This window comes from Miniopterus natalensis, chromosome 3, assembly GCF_054644295.1.
Source record: "Miniopterus natalensis isolate mMinNat1 chromosome 3, mMinNat1.hap1, whole genome shotgun sequence".
NCBI classification, from domain to species: Eukaryota; Metazoa; Chordata; class Mammalia; order Chiroptera; family Miniopteridae; genus Miniopterus; species Miniopterus natalensis.
Window position 1 is genome coordinate 9,796,547 of NC_142083.1, and position 19,491 is coordinate 9,816,037.

At 39.2% G+C, this 19,491-nt stretch overlaps 1 protein-coding gene across 1 annotated transcript in view; it reads right to left on the reverse strand.

Moving 5' to 3' along the window:
- Positions 1–19,491, reverse strand: part of SPEF2 (sperm flagellar and cilia associated 2) — a 126,603-nt gene that overhangs the window by 84,766 nt on the left and 22,346 nt on the right. The window contains 4 exon segments of the mRNA XM_016224536.2: positions 4,717–4,885; positions 7,334–7,521; positions 12,310–12,498; positions 17,977–18,163. Coding sequence (XP_016080022.2) covers positions 4,717–4,885; positions 7,334–7,521; positions 12,310–12,498; positions 17,977–18,163 — 733 coding nt within the window.

The window sequence follows — 19,491 nt, forward strand, 5'->3', positions numbered from 1 at the left end:
CCCCTTCCAGCCCTCTGAAATTCTTGGGCAACAAGAGTTGGAAGATAGCCTTGCTTCTTGGCAACCAAAGGCCTATAGCAACTATAGCTCCCTTTGAAAATGAATACATTAATAGTCTACTTTGTAAGTTAGGATCACTATGTTTAATTACCATGCATTAGTATTCTAGGGCATACTGGTAACCCCACTAAGACTGAAAAAGCCAGCCAGATAGCCTTACCATTACAGGAGGAATTTAGGGAGTTGGAGGCAAAACTGAGCAAACAGAGAGGAGAAATACAGCTATTAAGTGCATAACATAAACACCAAACTAGAATAGTTTGGAATATTCTTTTCATAGTGGAAATATTCTTTTCAGTACCAACCTTCTTTCCTAGCTCCTATTTTAAAGGCTGATTATGATTCTTGTTACCTATCTTGGGAAATGTTTGTGTATCAGCAGGTGCCTCTGGTGTCTTAATCCAAAGGAGTGATAATGTGTGGCATCAGGTACAATGGCAGGCAGAACTTTTAAAGTAGGAGGTCTGACAGATTATCTCAACTTCCTTCATGTGAGCAACTGCTTACTCTATCAACTTAAAAGTAAGCTATACTCCTGCATATATAGAATATTCTATTTTAAATACTCCTCAAAATAGAATATATAAACATATCTTCATAGTCAAAAAATAAGGCATTTTAAGACTTCTTTCTCAGCAGGAAGCAAAAGAGGCAATGTAACAGTCATTTCATTTGAATTTATGGAGCTTGCACTTTGAGGCATTTTATAAGTGTCCCAAGTAAACATGTATGTTATAGACTCTATTGTGTCCTTCCACAATTCATATATTGAGGTCCCAAATCCTACTGTCATAGTATTTGGAGGTGGGACCTTTGCAAGGTAACTAGGTAATAAGGTTTTGACAGTGGGGGTCCCTATATGAGAGTAGTGTCCTTTTAAGAAGGAAAGAGACCCAAGTTTTCTCTCTCTGCTCCATGTGACACAGTGAGAAGGTAGCTGTCAGCAAGCCTAGAAGAGAGCCCTTACCAGGAAACTGAATCTGCTGGCATCCTGATCTTGGACTTCTCAGAAGTTTGAGAAATAAATTCCTATTTTTTAAGCCACTCAGTCTACAGTATTTTCTTATGGCGACCTGAGTTGACTAATGCGATACATATTTTTTAAATAAAAATTTTAAAAGTGGTTTATTTACATTCCCTTAACATTCATCTGCTACTAAAATCTACTACTGTGCTTGTGTCAGTTATCCAGTGATGTCACTTGAGTGACACAAGCTTCAAATTGGTATTCTTCCTATAAGAAAACTTGATTAACTAATGAACACTGAAGACTGGGTCATTCACTGGGAAGCCAGGGAGCAAGGCAAGAGCTAGGCTGGAGTGTACGGGGGTGCCCACTCTCAGAAGCTGAGTCTAAAGCCACTGGGTCAACACCAAAGTCTGGAGTTTAAGAACAAGGTAGTGTCTGGAGTCTTCCAGTCAAACAAATCAGATGAGGCTTACATACGAAGACAACCCCATGGTCTATTTAGTCCCACATTCCTATTCTCTAGTGGAAAACGACCCGGCAGTATGTCATTGGATAAACAAATCTGGGGATGGGTGTGTACACATCTGCTGCAGTCACAAGAGTATGAATTGTTAAAGCACAATATATACAAACACATCTTAAAGTCCAATTAATGGAATATCATAAGCCAACAGTGTTATTGATAAAAATGTGCATTAAACATAGACTCTAGGGTTAACCCAACAACCACAGCAAGTTCAAGTGACCATAAACTTAAACAGTAATTTTTCATTAAAAACAATAACAGCTAAAAACTCTGGACCACTTAAAACAGCATGGATGATGTGCTGGATACAAAACACCCTTCTTCCAAATTGGAGGAATGCCAACTAAAATTTGTTTGTGGGCATGTACAGTAGAGCTCTGCAATTGCCAAGTGTGTTGTGGCGGAGCCTTCCTGAAAAGGGTTTGCATTTGGGGAAGCCTGGGGTTTACCAGGAGGAGTCCACTGCATAACTGAGAACCACTGGCTGCTGTGTGAAGGCTGCACCTCCCATGAGCTAGAGGAGCTGGGCTGCTGGCTTAGCCTGCTGCCCACGGTCCACTGGGTTTTCAGGGCTCTTCCCTACTCCATAAATAACTCATTGGTGTCCTGTCAGTTGCCTGGGAATCCCAGTGGGGTCCAGCTGTTCCATGATGCTGTTCTGCCTCCTTCCCAGCACTGATAAGTGAATATTTCTGGCCACACCATTTCTGGACTAGAGCTCTCTCACGGAGCCATTCTATAAATGGAATGTGATGATTTAGGAAATGGTGTTAAGAAATAAGAGACATGCCCGGCCGGGTGTGGCTCAGCAGTTGAGCGTCGACCTAGGATCCAGGCGATCGGGGCTCGATTCCCTGTCAGGGCACATGCCCGGGTTGTGGGTTGCAGCTGATCAATGACTCTCTCACATTGATGTTTCTCTCTCTCTCTCCCTCTCCTTTCCTCTCTCTGATATCCATAAAAGATATATTTTAAAAAAAGAAAAAAAAAAAATGAGACAAACTTTTGGCAGCTACATACATGAGCAAAATTGTGTTTTATGCCAATTTTTAGGTGTAATATTTAAAATATTTAAGCATGATAGTTACTCTAACAGAGCTTTAGAAGTGTGGGCTCAAAACCAGGAGGTATCAGTTCTTTAAGGATGGTGCTTATGGGCATCAAAAAAATATGCTAAGAATGCAAACCTTTTGAAGATTAATTTCTAAATTATGCATTTACTTGAGGATTAAAAAGGCTGAGCAAATTTAGCAATGATAAATATGGACAACTGTTTCCTTTATAAAGCTAAACCAGGCGGTGTTGTCCCTCTGCATCTTGTGAAAGACTTAAGCCAAATAATATATTTTACAAATTGAAACATTTGTTTCTTGCTTGTATGCAGGAACATTTAACAAGATCCCAAAGAGAGGAAGAAGCTCTGGCAATAGTGAATGATTAACAGGATAGTTTACAGTGTGTATATCCTAACATCTAAATATTAGTTTCATCATGTAGTCAAAAGGAACAGAGCATATAAACACAAATCAGAGATCCTAAGGTAATTTTCATTTCCAGAAACACAGTAAAAGCTATAAACACAATCAACTGCATTGCCAGACATTCACATGCTCCTAACAAAAGTTTACAGTTTCCTGCAAGAGAAGCACACCAGCTGCTTCAGGATGTGGGTAAGACAGCCTGTTCCTGTGGTAACATTTTCCCAAACAAGAATGAAAGTTAAAAAGACAAATCTTTGCTAAGCTGCAGACTACCAGGTCTCCTGATTTACGAGAACAACAAGAATAGAGTGGATAGAGCTATTTAAGAGATAAGTTAGAAATCAATATTCCATGAATCAGCAAAATCTGTCAGATGAAATGACAGTTTGCAATGGGAAGAAATACCTTTACTTAGCTTGACAGTGTCAAAGGATTTTATTTTGTAGCCTTACACTTTAGGTTGATACACTACCTCCAGTATATTCTACAGCCGAACAAAATAAATATACGCACATATGCCAGAAGATTCTACTCAATTCTTAATCAATAATAGTTCTTCTAGTAATACAATTATAGATTCATCCAATTAAAACATGGTATACATTTAGTTTCCTATACTTTCATTTTCTTTCCTTGTCTTTTTTCATACTCTTATCTTCTTTCAGTTTTTAAATATCAGCAGTATTTTACACTTTGCCCTGTTCATTGTTACTTATTTGCTTTCGTCACGCATCCCTTCACCAACTCTTCATTGAGTATTTGCTGAATTCGCCAAAAGATCGTATTGGATTATTCATGCTGCACGCATTGCCCTTCTGGAGTTCATTCAATATTCCTACCTATGAAAAACATTCTTTCTTCCACTGCTGAGGATCTTCCCTGAACGTCTGTCCCACAGCTGTTCATTCACATCCTCCCTCCTAACGCCGGGGGCGGGCGTGCAGGGTGGTGAGCCATGAAACTGAGGTGCATTATTTGCAGCCAACATGCAGTGCCCTTGGTTAATGTGCAATACACATTACCTTCAGTTCCACAACAACAAAATAAGGTAGGCATGTTGTTACTGCCATTTCATAAACTGGAAACGGAGCCTTCCGGCGCCAGAGACCGCCTGCCTGCGGTCTCACGGCCAGCACGAGGCGGTGCCAAAAATGGGCCCCTGGTCTGTCTAACCCCAAAGGCTTTCCAGCAGCTCACCAAAGAGGCACAAGTGGCACCCACTACATTAAAAAACATCTTCCAATAAAATTTGAGTGTATGTGACTCATAAAGTTCAGATCTCTCTTATTTGGCTCCAAGAACGATATAGTATTTAGATAAATTTTTAAAGAAATACCTTTTAACAAGGGTTTTTGACGCAAAGGTAGACAGCTCATACAAAGAAAAACATTGATGAATAAAAACATTTTTAAAACTCTGAAATCTATCTGTCCAGACAAGGTATTATGTTTGATTTTTTTTTTTAGACTACTCTTAATTTTACTGGGAGTAACAAATAATAGATTATAAGAAGTTAGGCATTTAAAAATTAATACTTTAATATAAATTAAACCAAGAGAAAAATACAAACATAAAATGCCCATTTTTATTAATAGGAATAAAATAAAATAATGTCACAAAATTAATGTTAACATAATGTTTATTATGTTGCATTCTCCCTAATCCATATTAGTTCGTACCTTATATTCTTCATAATCACTGTTATCTAGCAAGTCCCTTTTCTCTAGTTCTATAAGTTGCTCTGTAGAGGGCTTAGTTGGTAGATCCTTAATAGAGGCTTGCTCATAAATGGGCTTTCCATGAAAAAACAGTTCCTTCCAATCCTGCATCATTTTATATGGAATCAGACTATAGCAAAAACAAAAACAAAAGCATAGGGATGAATCAATGGTTAGTCATTATACACCCCAAACCTTAGTCTTTCTATTATTATATTCATTCCCCAGGGTCTACTGTTTGAGACCAGTGATTCAAACTTGCCATTATTTTCTTAATGGCTAATAAAATGTCTGAAACTTAGTAGGTTTAAATGAATGAATGTTGCTTCTTCAAACTTTCTAATTGACTGTGAACTAACAGAACAATATATAAAAAAATAATTAGCACTATCATAATGCTTACATTTTTTTTTATTCCCATCTGTCTTATTAAATGGCTATGAAACATTAGGAAATCATTTAAATGCTCTGGCAATAGTGATCGCCTATGCAAAATGAACAGACAGAACACCTTCCAAGGCCACTTTAAAATACCAGTTGGTTTACATATTTTCATATTAATATGCAACAGTAAAATCTAATGTATGATTGTCTTATTGTCACTGAATATATGGTAACCTTTAAAATTATTTTTCAGTAATTATTTCTATTTAAATCTGATGAATGACTAGAGGAGGTAAACAGACAGAGTAATGGGAAAACAGTTCCAAGATGAATGAAGTGGGCAAAGGTAGGAAAGGGACTGACATGATTCAGGTACAGTTTTCCAAAAATAGTTGGACTAGAGCTTGAAATTACAACTTAACACAGTATTCCATTCTGAGACACGGTACAACATGGATGAACCTTGAAGACATTATGCTAAATGAAATAAGCCAGACACAAAAGGGCAAATATTCCATGTTTCCACTTATATAAGTTACCTTGAATAGTCAAATTTATAGAGACAGAAAGTAGACAGTGTTACCAAGGCTGGGGAAGGGGGGAATGGAGAACTATTGTTTAATTACTGCAGAGTTCCAGGTTGGGCTGATGAGAAATCCTGGAGACGGGTGCAGGTGATGGCTACACAGCGATATGAATGCTTAATGCCACTGAACTGTACATTTAAAAGTGTTAAAATGATAAATTCTATGTTTTACCACAATAAAAAGTAGTATTTAAATTAAAGGTGCAACTTAAAATATTGTTTTTCATTAATAAAGTATTAATGGTTGCTAAAGATTACTTTACAGAGATATGGAAGTTTAGAAATTAATAAGCTCAGGCACAGAAATAATATCAAAATTATTAAAGCGTCATTGGCTTCTATGGTGAAGTAAGTCACCAACAACTTATATATTGCCCACACTTAATCTCACAGTTGCTGAATTAATAGCCTACTATCTGAATATTAATAATTTTGTTAAAGAGCTGCTTAACAAAAGTCAGTTCATATGAATAGGCTGATACCAAAAATATACCTGGTGCTTTAAAATATATGTACTGATCTCGCTTAGTGAAGAACATAGAGAAACTAGAATGAGTTTATCTTGCTTGTTAGTGATGTAAACTAACAAAATCTTAACATACAGGGGTGGGCAAAAGTAGGTTTACAGTTGTAATACAAATAAGTCATACAACAAGCAATAAAAAATAATACAAGAATAAACTCTGTTTTGTGTACTCACAACTGTAACCCTAATTTTGCCCATCCCTGTACACATGCAATTATTGTATGCAGCTGCAATTAAAAAACACTCAAATTTTCCGAGTGAAGCCTCCTTAAAAGTTCTATAATTTCAGTATATCTGGGATTTTACAATTTTATATATTTTTAAATGAAAACACAGTGGTTTCATACAGCCAATATGTTCTCTATATTAAGTTTCATGAAGCAGGACTTGAGTAGTAAGAGACAGACTAGTGTATGCCTCTGTGAAATATTACAGTTACAAAACTAATACATACAGGAAGTCTTGAGCTTACTACTAAGTTGTGCTCCCTAAGTTGGTTTTTAAGTCATTTATTTGACATAGAAATGATACTTATGTGCTTCCCTTTTGCTTTGGCTACCAGGAAACTCAGACAGAATTTGTAGCTTAGTTGTAGTAACTGGCAAATCTACTACTGCCTGTATAACTGGGTTTCAGTTTGTCCCTTGTTCTCAACTTTCTACTTTAATTTAGATTTTCCTTTGCTCTTATGTTGGCATATTCTTAACCTTTTTTTTGTTTTGTTGACAATATCCTTATAAATTGCATTAATTATTAGTAAAATAATCTTTAAACAATTCCAGTCTTCTAAGAAGTTCCAAGTGTTTCAAATAAATTATCATATTGTCTTGGTAAATTACAGAGAATTTAGACACAAAATTTCAATGTAAAAGACATATAAATACACATTAAATAAGGCTAGTCAGGGGCGAACTAATCCATTATCAAGGTACTCTGGTTATCAAGGTACTCTGGACCCCACTTCTCAGTCTTTCTTTCATGAAACACTTTTCTCTTTTACCAACCCAGTGTCTACTTTGCAGCCTATCCTTTCTCATTCTCTGGGTGTCTCTATTGTACTAACTGTAAAAACCAATACTTACTTATTTGTCAGCATTCGATAGTCGGCTACTTTAGTGCACAAATCAAGTATGTGATCCAGAATTTCTGCGCACATTATATAATGTTTTTGGTAACAAGCCTGAGCTCTTTCCACAGCAATCTGCTCATGAATTTCCCTCTCTCTGATGGCTTGTTCCTCAAAATCGATCTTGGCTTGTTTTGCCAAAGCCTAAGGTGACAAAGACACTTTAAGTCACTGTAACTCTGCAATGATTCAAAAGAAAATAATGTCTTCATTTCAATAACAAAACAATCTCTAAATAGAATGAAACCTCCTTTTACACCAGGAAAAAAATAAATAAATGAAAGAGCATTTTCACTTTAACACATTAAGTACTGAGTATGAAGGCAAAGACAATATCAGAAATATTCCCCCTAAAGGTTATCAGCAAAACAGAGTACAGAGAAAAGTGGGTTAACCAGGGAAAGCCCAATGTAGATTAATGATATTGGATCTTAAGTGTTTTAAAAGAAGTCCTGATTTCACGAGTGTTAAACAGTCAGAGTCAGGGCCACAGAGAAACAGGCACCTCTGTGCTGGACCCCAAGCACGTCTGGCCTCTCTGCACCCACCTAAGAAGCCTTCATCTGACACGCCTGCTCTGCACAATGTCCTTTAGTGGGAGAGTTCTAGAATATTGATTTCTACTTAGAAAATATTTTGGAAATCCCTTGATTATACTGACCCGAAAATATCACACATTTGCCAACAAATGTTAAATGTGCTTAGAAAACAACAAAATCTGCTGCTGTTCAATGACAGAATTCATTCACAGAGACATCTATTTCTGCAGAAAGGAATGAAATACATAAGCCGTTTGCTGCTACCCTCTGCTTGGTTTGCACTATTATTTTGTTTAAAAAACCCTTTCTTCACACAAGTACAAAGATTGAACTCAGCACGACCAAATATTGCTTTTCAAACAGCTTACCACCAACGTGAGAAAATCTATCTTGTGCTAACATGCTCCAGAAACAAGACTTGCCTCCTGTAACTTAACCCAGGGAGGGTAAGACAGAGGTAAACTTGGGCCTGCATGGAGCTGTGATGGAATCTGAGCCCAGGTTGTGTACAGAAGTCAAGTACCAGCCGTGAGCTTGGGCAAAGAGCTTGGGCCTCTGCCTCCATCTCCTCAATGCAAAGCAGGGATATTAATAAGACTTGCCATGAAAGGAAAAACTAACCAATCCATCTTGTCACAGCAGATACCTCTTATCATGATACTGTTCGCACGTGGCTAAGTGCATGACAAGAGACCGATACTGTCCACTGAACCAAACAGAAGTTTCATTCGTTTTGTTGTTGTGGTTTTGTTTGTTTTGTTGTCATTGGGAAAGGGGTTGGGCTGGGCAGACTCTAAGTCAATCCAGTACATTTGGCAGGTTGAGGAATCACATCAGAATTTGTTACCGTCGTATTGTTTTGTAGGCCGTTTCGTAAGGGAGCAAACGATGTAAGTACAAAGCGTTATGGCATGCTCCAGGAAATGTGAAGAGTTCAGGAAAGGGAGGCCTGGAAAGTAGTAGTTAGAAGAGACTTTATGGGGAAAGGGACAGTAAAACGGGTTATGGGCTTGGCTTACTACAGAGTGCCTGGAAATATTGGAAATATTTAGGATGTGGTAAAACCAAAACCTTGAGGGGAGCAGTGGAATGTCTGTGCCAGGAACAGAGCAGCTTTCTCCTGGTGATGCCTCCCTTCCTCCCCCCCTCTCCTTCTATGTCTTTCTTCCTTCTTTCTAGCTACCGAGTCTCCTACCTCTGCCCACCCAACCACCCCGACCCTGTGCTAAAGCCTCCATAATACCCTGCCCCATTACAGCAAAGTGAGTTGCAGCCCTAAAGAAGGAAAGAAGGAAAGAAGGAAAGGCAGAAGGAAGTCTGCAGGATGCAGTCCTCTCAGAGATCATGGGCTTGGACTCCGGAGTCCGAGAGACCTGGCCTGCGCCTGGCTATGCCACTGAGAAGTTGTGTGACTTTAAGCTTCTAAACTTCCTTTTCCTTCTGTGTAAACCATAGACAAGGATGGTGTCTACTTGAAATGGCCACTGCGAGAGTTATATATGCATGTAATGAACTTAGCTTAATGCTTGACTCAAAGTAAATGCTCAAAAAATGTTACATATTAATGTGTCTGATTACTGTTAAAACAACAGTAGGCACAATAACTTGAAATCAGAAACTATCTTCATAAACACCCAATTGTCTTAAAGAGATTAGGAGATGTAATCTAAAAACAAAAGACAGACAAAAATTCCTAAATAATGGTGAAAAACATCACTTCTTTCTCTCTCTCATTGTGCCAGACACTGGCCTAAGCCCTGGGGAAAGAGTATTAAACAGAAGTAAACGTGGTCCCTGTCCTCACGGAACTTTCATCCAGTGGGAGACATAATCCAAAAATCACACAAATCAATTTATAATTATGCACTCTGATAAGTGTCACTAGGGAAGGGTTGTGGGGTGTGAGGGTCTATCAGGCAGCCTGACCTAGACAAGCCATGTGCACAGGGCTCTGGAAGATGATTATTCACCAGGGAAAGGCATGTGGGAAGGGGGGAAAGGTAGAAGTGGCTTATTCAAGGACCTGAGAGCAGACCAGTGTGGTCAGAGTCCAGGGGATGGAGGGGAACAAGTTCGGAGCAGGGATGAGGTGGGAAGCCAGGGATGGGTTTTCTTTACGGCGAGGGCAGTGGTCAAATCTGAGAGGCAACAGGATTCCTCTGGCTGAAGAATGAAGAATGGTTTGGAGGGGATGAGAGAAGGGCAGGCAATTTGTATAAGTTCTCTCTAATTTTCCCCTTTCTTCATTTCTACCAAGAAATCAGAAGTCTTTTTAACTCCTGCGTGAAGACATTTCTGCAGGACAGAAAAGGTGGAACTGTTGGCACCTCCTCCTCACTTTAAAAGGTTAAATCAAAGGCAAATTAATCCAGGTTACTCAGAGGGAGAGGACAGAGGGAAAGGTTCTGAGGACAATGAGAGAGAAAGAGAGACGTACACCCCACTCCGCAGCAGCTCCCGGGAGCAGCAAAGCCTCAGAGGGGAAGACGTGAGGGACTCGGAGGCCAGAAGGGCCTCGTCAAAATGCGCGCTGCGGGCAATGTGTGGGCTGGCGCAGCTGAGGTCTCGGTGGCAGCAGCCTGGGCTTGTGCCCAATGACTGTTTCCCTGATGACCTGGCCCTGCGACCTGGGCACTGTGCATCTCTGTGGGCAGAGGCGAGTTGCTGGAGTTCAGCTGAGGTTGATGTGAAAGACCTAAATAATGTCATGTTCTTGCACAGCCCAACTGTGGTTGCCTGTTCAGGGCCACTAAAAATAGATGAAGGCGAGCACTGCAGAGGGGTGCACTGGGGGGGCGTAGACGTGGAGGAAAATGGGTAAACTGGGAGACGCTTATTTAGTGTGTGAACTCTATAGGGCTTAGTGATGTTCTGGACGTGGGGGCGTGAGGATTAGGCAGACTTCAAGTAGGCCCTGAGGTTTAGGACTCGTCCACCTGAGAAAAATGGCAATGCCACTGTTGGAACATGGGACGTTGAAAAAGACCAGTTTAGGGATAAGGGTCACACGTTTGGCTTTAACAGGTTGGATTTGAGGCGTATCTGAGATGTATGAAAAGAGATGCCAGGAAAGCAGCTGGACATATGGGTGCACACGGCAGAGGGCAGGGAGAGAAGTGTCCAAGTCCGATGGTACTGCAGTAATTACACCCCGTGGCTGTGGAGAGGTTGTCTGCAGAGCGGCCAGGACTAAGCTTTAAGGACCCCGACAGTAAGTGTTTTGCAACAACTGGAGAACGTGCCTAAAATGGAAGCCGAGCTAAGCAGTCTGAGAAACAGGAGGAAAAGCAGAGAGTGTTCTCAGCAGTGCCCAGCAGAAGGTGACCATGACATCCTGAGTCCATTCTATCCATGTTACTAGTGTGAAATACTGTACACAGCTTGTGGATATCGTTAGCAGACTTTATAGCATTTTTAGTAAACTTAAAGGAACTTCTAGGATTCACCCCCCCCCAATAAATAATAACAGAACTTCAAGAACAATAAAAATTAAAAAATAATAATTTAAAAACTTCCTTTGCTTTCCCAAAAGCGAAGCAGTGGTATGATAATGCTGTAGGGACTAAAATCGATTTTGTTTATTGAGGGGATGATCCTGGAAAGAAAAGGTGAGAGTGTTCCCTTGACAAATTCCATTTCATTCCTACTCATGTACTAGCCGCTGTGGATGGCGGAGGTGGTAAGTCCAGTCTGTGAAGTCAGCCATCTCAAAGGGAGGGTGCCAGGGGGCCGGCACCTGGCCTGAGGAAAAGGTAATCGCGTGAGAGGCAGGGATGCAATTTTGTCAGGTGCTTCGGGACCTCGCAGTGCCGGTCTCTGAGGCTGCGGCAGGCCTGAGCGTCCCAGCCGTCTGCAGCCAGTTGCAGCCCAGTTAAAGACAGGTAACGCTTCTCCCTCCTCACAGGGAGAGCAGTCCTGCTACCAAGGCTTTGCTATCCTGCACCTGGTTAACTGGGCCTGTGCAGCAAGCGTATTCCTCAGATAGGCACTTAGAAAGATTAGCTAAACACATCGTTTCCGATGTAAGCAAATAGCACTCAATCCATTCTACTTCACTACTGTCAAAAAGAAAAGAGGAATGAAGCAATTATCCAGATAATTCCACCTTGCAGAAGACGCTAAGATCAGTGTCCTTGCAGACTTAAGGGCTGGTGATGAGCGTTAATATTTGTAGAATCAAGACTAAAGGGAGAGAGTATAGGATGTAGATGTTATATGTGCTGTCAGTGTAGTTATACAAAAATTAAAATGGGGAGATAATCTAGAGAGATCATATAGAAAAGAACTCTCATTCAGTGATTGGCAACCGTACACGTTCAGCTTTGTTTACCTGGACGTGGTAGATAGAATCAGAAGTAACCTTAGAAAGATATTTAAGGGAGATCGTGTTTACCGCTTCTCGATCAAGAGCATCCTGGAAATCTTTAAGTCGTCTCTCCTCATATTGTTTTTCTCGGAAAATTCTGTTTTGCCACAAAACTTCCTTCTCATGACGAACGTGCATGAGCTGCACGGCGATCCTGCGCTCCTGCTGGGACTGCCGCATGAGCCGGTTGATCAGCTGCTCCTCCCGGTAAGCCTCCTGAGAACACCAGCGGAGAGCCAATTACTGTCAAGCCCATGTCCGAGTTTCCCACTGGCTAAGAAGCCTGTACATAAATAGTGTGCAAAGGGCATAGTATTCATCTGCATCAATTTCTGCCATTTGATTTAAATTTGAACATGGCAAAAATAATAAAAAAGTCATAAAAACAAGGAATTTCCAACAAGGATTGTATACTTTTGGTATCTAGAAGAAGCGTTATGGTTTTGTAACTCCCAATTATTTTAAATAATTACCTTCTTGAAAATGTGATAAAAATAAATTAGGTGATTGTTTTCAAGGTTTTATAAACAGGGGATATAATTCTCAATTCTGAGTATGTTTACAGAAACGTGGGATTGGGCTATATGTACTCTTAACATAGATGCTAGTTGTACAAACAAATGCAGACACTGGCTGGCTGCAGTGTCTGGTTAGTTCCCAGCCAGGACATCTCGATACCTGCGTGAGGAAAGGCAAAAATCTGACAGAAAGGGAAGACCAGAGAAGAGGTCAAGGGGAAATGACCTACCGCTTATATTAGAAAAGTGTGATGGCTGCGATCTGAAAGAGAAACTAGATGTGTTCTCTTGGTTCTCTTTAAGAGAATTAAAGGGGAACCAGTCAGTCGACAGTGGAAAAAGCATTAAACTGGGAATCAGAGGCCCTGGCCATTGCAGCCTCACTTTTACCATTAATTGGCTGTGTGTCCTGGGGAAAGTCACTCAGATTCTTGGGCCTCTTTCTGGACAGGTAAAATGAGGGGTTTAGGTGGAAGGTAACCTCCAAAGTCTCTTCAGGCTCTGTCACTTGTCTAAACAGAGACATCATGTGGAAGGGGAAGGTAATTCAAGTTCTCAAGGGGGGAAATTTAGAAGAATAGCTAAGAATTGGCATTGTCCATTTAACACTCAATAACCCAATTATTTAGGAAGAAAATCTGACATCATTAATGACACTCTTTCACATCTTCTGTCTCACTACGAGATTATGGGAGAAATACTGTACATATTTTCAGAATCAAGATACAAATAACAACAACACTCTGTGGTAAATGCCAAAACTTGAACCTGGGGATTATATAAAAAAGTAGATTAAGTAAAAGCTCTACTGAAAGTAAACATTGTGTTGAGTAACATGTATCAGATAAAAAATAAAATCATAAACAACTTTGAAACAAAATAAGTAGGAGGAAAGAAATAATAAAGATCAGAGCAGAAATAAATGAAATGCAGTCTACAAAAATAATACAAAAGATCAATAAAACCAAGAGCTGGTTCTTTGAAAAGATAAACAACACTGACATACTTTTAACACCAGACTCATTAAAAAAAAAGAGAGGACCCAGATAAATAAAATCAGAAACGAAAGAGGAAAAGTAACAACTGATACCAAAGAACTGCAAATCATTGTAAGAAAACATTATGAACAACTACATGCCAACACATTGAACAACCTGGAAGAAGTGGGCAGATTCCTAGAAACATAGAATTTTCCAAAACTGATCAGAAAGAATCAGAGAATCTACATAGACAGATTACAACTAGTGATAATGAAGCAGTGATTAAAAAACTTCCAACAAGTAAAAGTTCTGGACTGGATGGCTGCACAGGAGAATTTTAACAAACATTCAAAGAACTAACACCTATCCTCAAACTCTTCCAAAAAATACAAGAGGAAGGAAAACTCCCAAGCTCATTTTATGAGGCCAGCACTATCCTAATTCCAAAACCAGATAAAGACACTACAAAGAAAGAAAATGATAGGCCAATACCCCTGATGAACACAGATGCTGAAATCCTCATCAAAATATTAGCAAACTGGATCCAGTAATACATTTAAAAGATCAAACACATGATTAAGTAGGATTTATGCTGGTGATTCAAGTTTTTACAATATCCACCAATCAATAAATGTGATACACCACATAAACAAAACAGAAGATAAAAATCACATGATCATTTAAATAGGTGCAGAAAAGGCATTTGACATAAAGCAGCACCCATTTATGATAAAAACTTTCAGCAGTATTTTTGCTGTTATGTCTCCTAGGGCAAGGGAAATAAAGGAAAAAATAAACAAATAGGACTAAAAAGTTTCTGCACAGCAAAAAAAACCATCAACAAAGTGAAAGAACATGCTTGGAAGAACATATGGAAGAACATGCTTGACCATGATACATCTGATAAGGGGTTAATTTCCAAAATATACAAAGAACTTATACAACTCAACACCAGAAAGACCAACAGTCCAATAAAAAAAAATGGGCAAAGAACCTGAATAGGCACTCCTCCAAAGAGAACATATAGATGGACAATATATATACCAAAAAAAATGGTCCACGTCAGAAAGATGCAAATTAAAACCACAGTAAGATATCACCTCACATCTGCCCGAATGGCTACCATCAATAAACAAGTGCTGGCGAAGATGCGGAGAAAAGGGAACCCTAGTGCACTGTTAGTGGGAATGCAGACTGGTTCAACCACTAGGAAAAACAATATAGAGTTTCCTTGAACAATTAAAAATGGTACTGCCTTTTGACTCAGCGATACCACTTCTGGGAATATATCCTAAGGATCTCAAAACACCAATTCAAAAGAATATACGCACCCTTATGTTCAAGCAGAGTTATTTACAATAGTAAGGATTTGGAAACAGCCCAAGAGCCCATCAATAGATGAGTGGATAAAAAAGCTGTGGTACATTTATACAATGGAATACTACACATACTATGTGGCTGTTAAAAAGAAGAAAACCTTACCTCTTGTGACAGCATGGATGGACACTGGAGATTATTATGCTAAGTGAAATAAGCCAGTCAGAGAAAGACATATACCATACAATTTCACTTATATGTGGAATCTAATGAACAAAATAAACCAATGAAAAAAATAGAAATAGAGGCATGGATACATGGACCAGACAAACAGCTGTCAGAAGGGAGGAAGGAGGGGAGAACTAGATGAAAGAAGGTGAAAGGACAAGTCAAAGAACACAGATGCATAACCCATGGACTCAGAAAACAGTATGGAGCTGGCCAGAGGGAAGGGGGCATGGAGGCTGGGTGGAGGTGGGCAAAGTAGAGGAAAATGTGGACATCAGTAATAGCATCAACAATAAAAATAAAGTTTAAAAAAGTTCTCCAACTATTAACAAAAAAGAATCAAACATGATTGCATAATGAGTGGAAAAACTAATCTCTCTCTCACTCCCCCTTTCTCTTTCTCTCTAAAATCAATAAACAAAAAATTTTAAAAGCAATTGTGTTCCTATACACTAACAATAAACAATCTGATAAAGGAATTAAGGAAACAATCCCATTTATAATAGCATCAAAAATAATAAAATACTTATGAATAAATTCAGTTAAGAACGTAAAAGATCTGTACAGTATAAACTAAAACACTGATGGAAAGAATTGAAGAAGACACAAAGAAATGGAAAGATACTCTATATTCAATGATCAGAAATTAATAATGTTAAAATGTCCATGATACCTACGATGATCTACAGATTCAATGTAATCACTATCAAAATTCCAATGGCATTTTTCACAGAAATAGAAAAACAATACTAAAATTCATACAGAGCCACAAAAGACTCCAAGTAGCCAAAGTAATCTTGAGCATGACAAACAGAATTGTAGGCATAACACACCCTGATTTCAAAAATATATTACAAAGCTTCAGGAATCAAAAAAATGTGGCATGAGCATAAAAACAGATATAGACCAATGGAATAGAATAGAGAGCCAAGAAATTAACTCACACATGTATAGTGAACTGATCTTCAACAAGGGTGCTAAGGCTACACAATGGAGAAGGGACAGTCTTTTTAGCAAATTGTTCTTGGGAAAATGAATGTTCACATGCAGAAGAATGAAAATGTAGCCTTATCTCATGCCACATTAAAAAAAACACACAAAAAACTCAAAATGGATTAAGGACATTGTTACTAATAAGACCTGAAACTGTAAAACTACTAAAAGAAAATATGGGGGGAAAAGATTTCTTAACATTGGTCTAGGCAGTGATTTTTTGGATCATTGACCCTGAAAGCAGAGGTAGTCAGCTGACATTGCATCTAACTATAAAGCTTCTGCATAGCAAAGGAGACAATCAAAAGAGTAAAGAACCAACCTATGGAATGGAAGAAAACATTTGCAAATTATACCTTTTGGTTAATATCCAAAATATACAAGGAACTCAAACAACTCAATAGCAAAAATAAACAGCAAATAACCCAGTTTAAAAATGGGCAGAGAACCTGAATACACATTTCTCAAAAGGAGACAAACGAAGGGCCAAAAGGTATGTAAAAGAAAGCTTTCAACATCATTATTCATTAGGGAAATAAAAATAAAAACATAATAAGATGCCATCTCACACCTGTTCAAATGACTATTATCAAGAAAAAACAAAAGCAAAAAACAAGAGATAATGAGTATTGGCAAGAACATGGAGTAAAGGGAACCCTTATAAATTGCTGGTGAGAGTATAAACTGATAAAGCCAATATGGGAAACAGCGTAGTGCTTCCCACTACACTGTGCCTCAAAGTATTTAAATAAAACTGTCATATGACTCAGCAATCCCACTGCTGGGTATCTATCCAGAGGAAATTAAATCAGTATCTCATAGAGATATCTGCACCCTCTGTGTTCATTAGAGGATTATTCCCAATATCCACGATATGGAAAAAACGTAAGTGTCTGTCAATGAGCGAAGAGATAAAATATGGTATATTTACACAATGGAATATCAGTAAGCCTTTAAAAAGAAGGAATTCCTGCCGTTTGTGATAACATAGGTGAACCTGGGGGACATTATGCTAAGTGCAATCAGCCAGCCACAGAAAGCCAAACACTGCATGATCTCACTAATACATATAATCTAAAAAAGTTGAACTTATAAAACTAGATTTTAAGAGATCCCACCAAACACAAAAAAATGGTAATTATATGAGGTAATGGACATATAATTAGTTTGATTAAAGCAATCACTTTACAATTACACATATATAAAAATATCACGTTATACACCTTAAATATAGACAATTTTTATTTGTCCATGATGCCTGAATAAAATTGGGGAAAACATTCTCTTTTACTTCTACAAGTAACAATATACACAGTTAACAACAGTTTTTAGATTTTCTCTCAGTATTTCTTTTTAATTACGGTGAAATATACCTAACAGAATTTACCATTCCATTCTTTGTTAAGTGTAAAATGCTGTGGTTTTAAGCACACACACAGTGTTGTACAACCATCAGTAGATTTTAGACTCTCCAGTAAATGTTCCATGTAGGTTCTCCTTTCTGAGTGCACTTGCCGTTATGATGTGAGGACGTCCCACCGACGTCCGAGTCACAGTGGCAGATGATACATACACAAGATGCACGTGACGTGCATTTAAAAGGCTGCATTTGGTGAAGTTCCCAACACTGTCATTTCACCAACATCCAAATATCTTACCTCTTGTGCCTCATGGGCTATCAACTGGTCCATCAACAGTCTCCGTCGTCTTTTCTCCCTTTGCTCTCGTGCAAAAGCATCTTCTTTGAGGCGCTTTTGGATTTTTTTAATGTATTCATCATCCGAGTAAGTGCTTAACAGATCGGCAGTGGTCTGGCCTGTTGTGTCTAAAGAAGTCTTGGGTGCACTAAGGACAATAATTTTTATTTTAGATTCAAAAAATAACACGACCACTGGCCACTGCTTGTGGCCATGGAGGAAGAGCTCAGGAGAAGGCCCCCTGAGTACCCTGTTCATTTATTAACATAAGCACAAAAGTGGATATTCGGACTGCAGTGTGACGCTCATAGCTTGTCCACGGATCCCATTTGCCTCCCCCCTTTTCTGGACTTGATCTCTGTGAGGTCCCGAGCACAGCCTTTGCTCTAGGTTCATCAGCTCCTTTTTCTTTCACTTCTCACGATCTTCACTCTACCCAGACATTCTGGGTTTCTCTCCCTCTTCTTCCTCCTGGCTCTAGGCCTCTTGCTTCCCCTGTTCTGAGTCAACAGTAGCACCACACTGAGAAGCCAAGTGTCGGGGGACTCCGTCAGGTACAGCAATGCCAGGGCGCAGAGTCTCCCACGGGTGGTTCCACCCACTGCCGCTCCCTCGCCCCTGCACCGCCAGCTGCTCTACGGACTCCTGACTTTGGGACGGCTGAGGACAGTGACCCAGCGCTTGCTGGAAGCTCAGCAGGTGAAAGTGGAATTGCTCCTCCTGCCACACGCACAAGCACAGGTCTGGCCGAGCTTCTCGCCCAAGTCCTGGAGACCCAAGGTGGAAAGGCCTACCGTGGGGCTTTCGTCCTACCTCATGTCCAAAATAAAGGGTCAGGAAGAGCCCAGTCATCTCACCAACACAAAGCAAACACTCAATTTAGTGAGACAGATGGTGGCTTAGAAGGGAATTTATAGATCCTTTCACAAGGTATCATTAAGAGACACATTGACATATCTATAAGGATCAAATAATCAATTCTCACCCGCACACCTCTTTAAAAAGAAACAATGCAATACCATGGTATAAGATGTATCATAATATGACTTGTCAAGAAATAGTGAATTTTAATATTATAATTATTTTTAATATTATAAGTTATTAATGTATTTGTTTTAAAATATAACATAATTCTATTCAAAAGACAAGGACATAGTATTGTTGTGTGTAGGAACTAAATATGCATCAATTCTCACATGGAGAGCAGCACTCTTGTGAAAGCACAGTTCATCCATGTTTAATGAGGCAATAATTGCATGTTTATGGTACAGATCACATTATATTATAGTGCATTATTGCTAGCATGGCTGCTCCCAGCCGAACTCTGAGCCCATAAGAAATATATTCTATTTTACTCCTTTCTGTACTTGGGCCTCATATCCCTGACATGTTGCTGATGTCTGCTACATTTCAAACGATATGCTAAGAGGCACTCTACAAGTGTAATACAATTAAAATCACACACTAAAGTTCTGG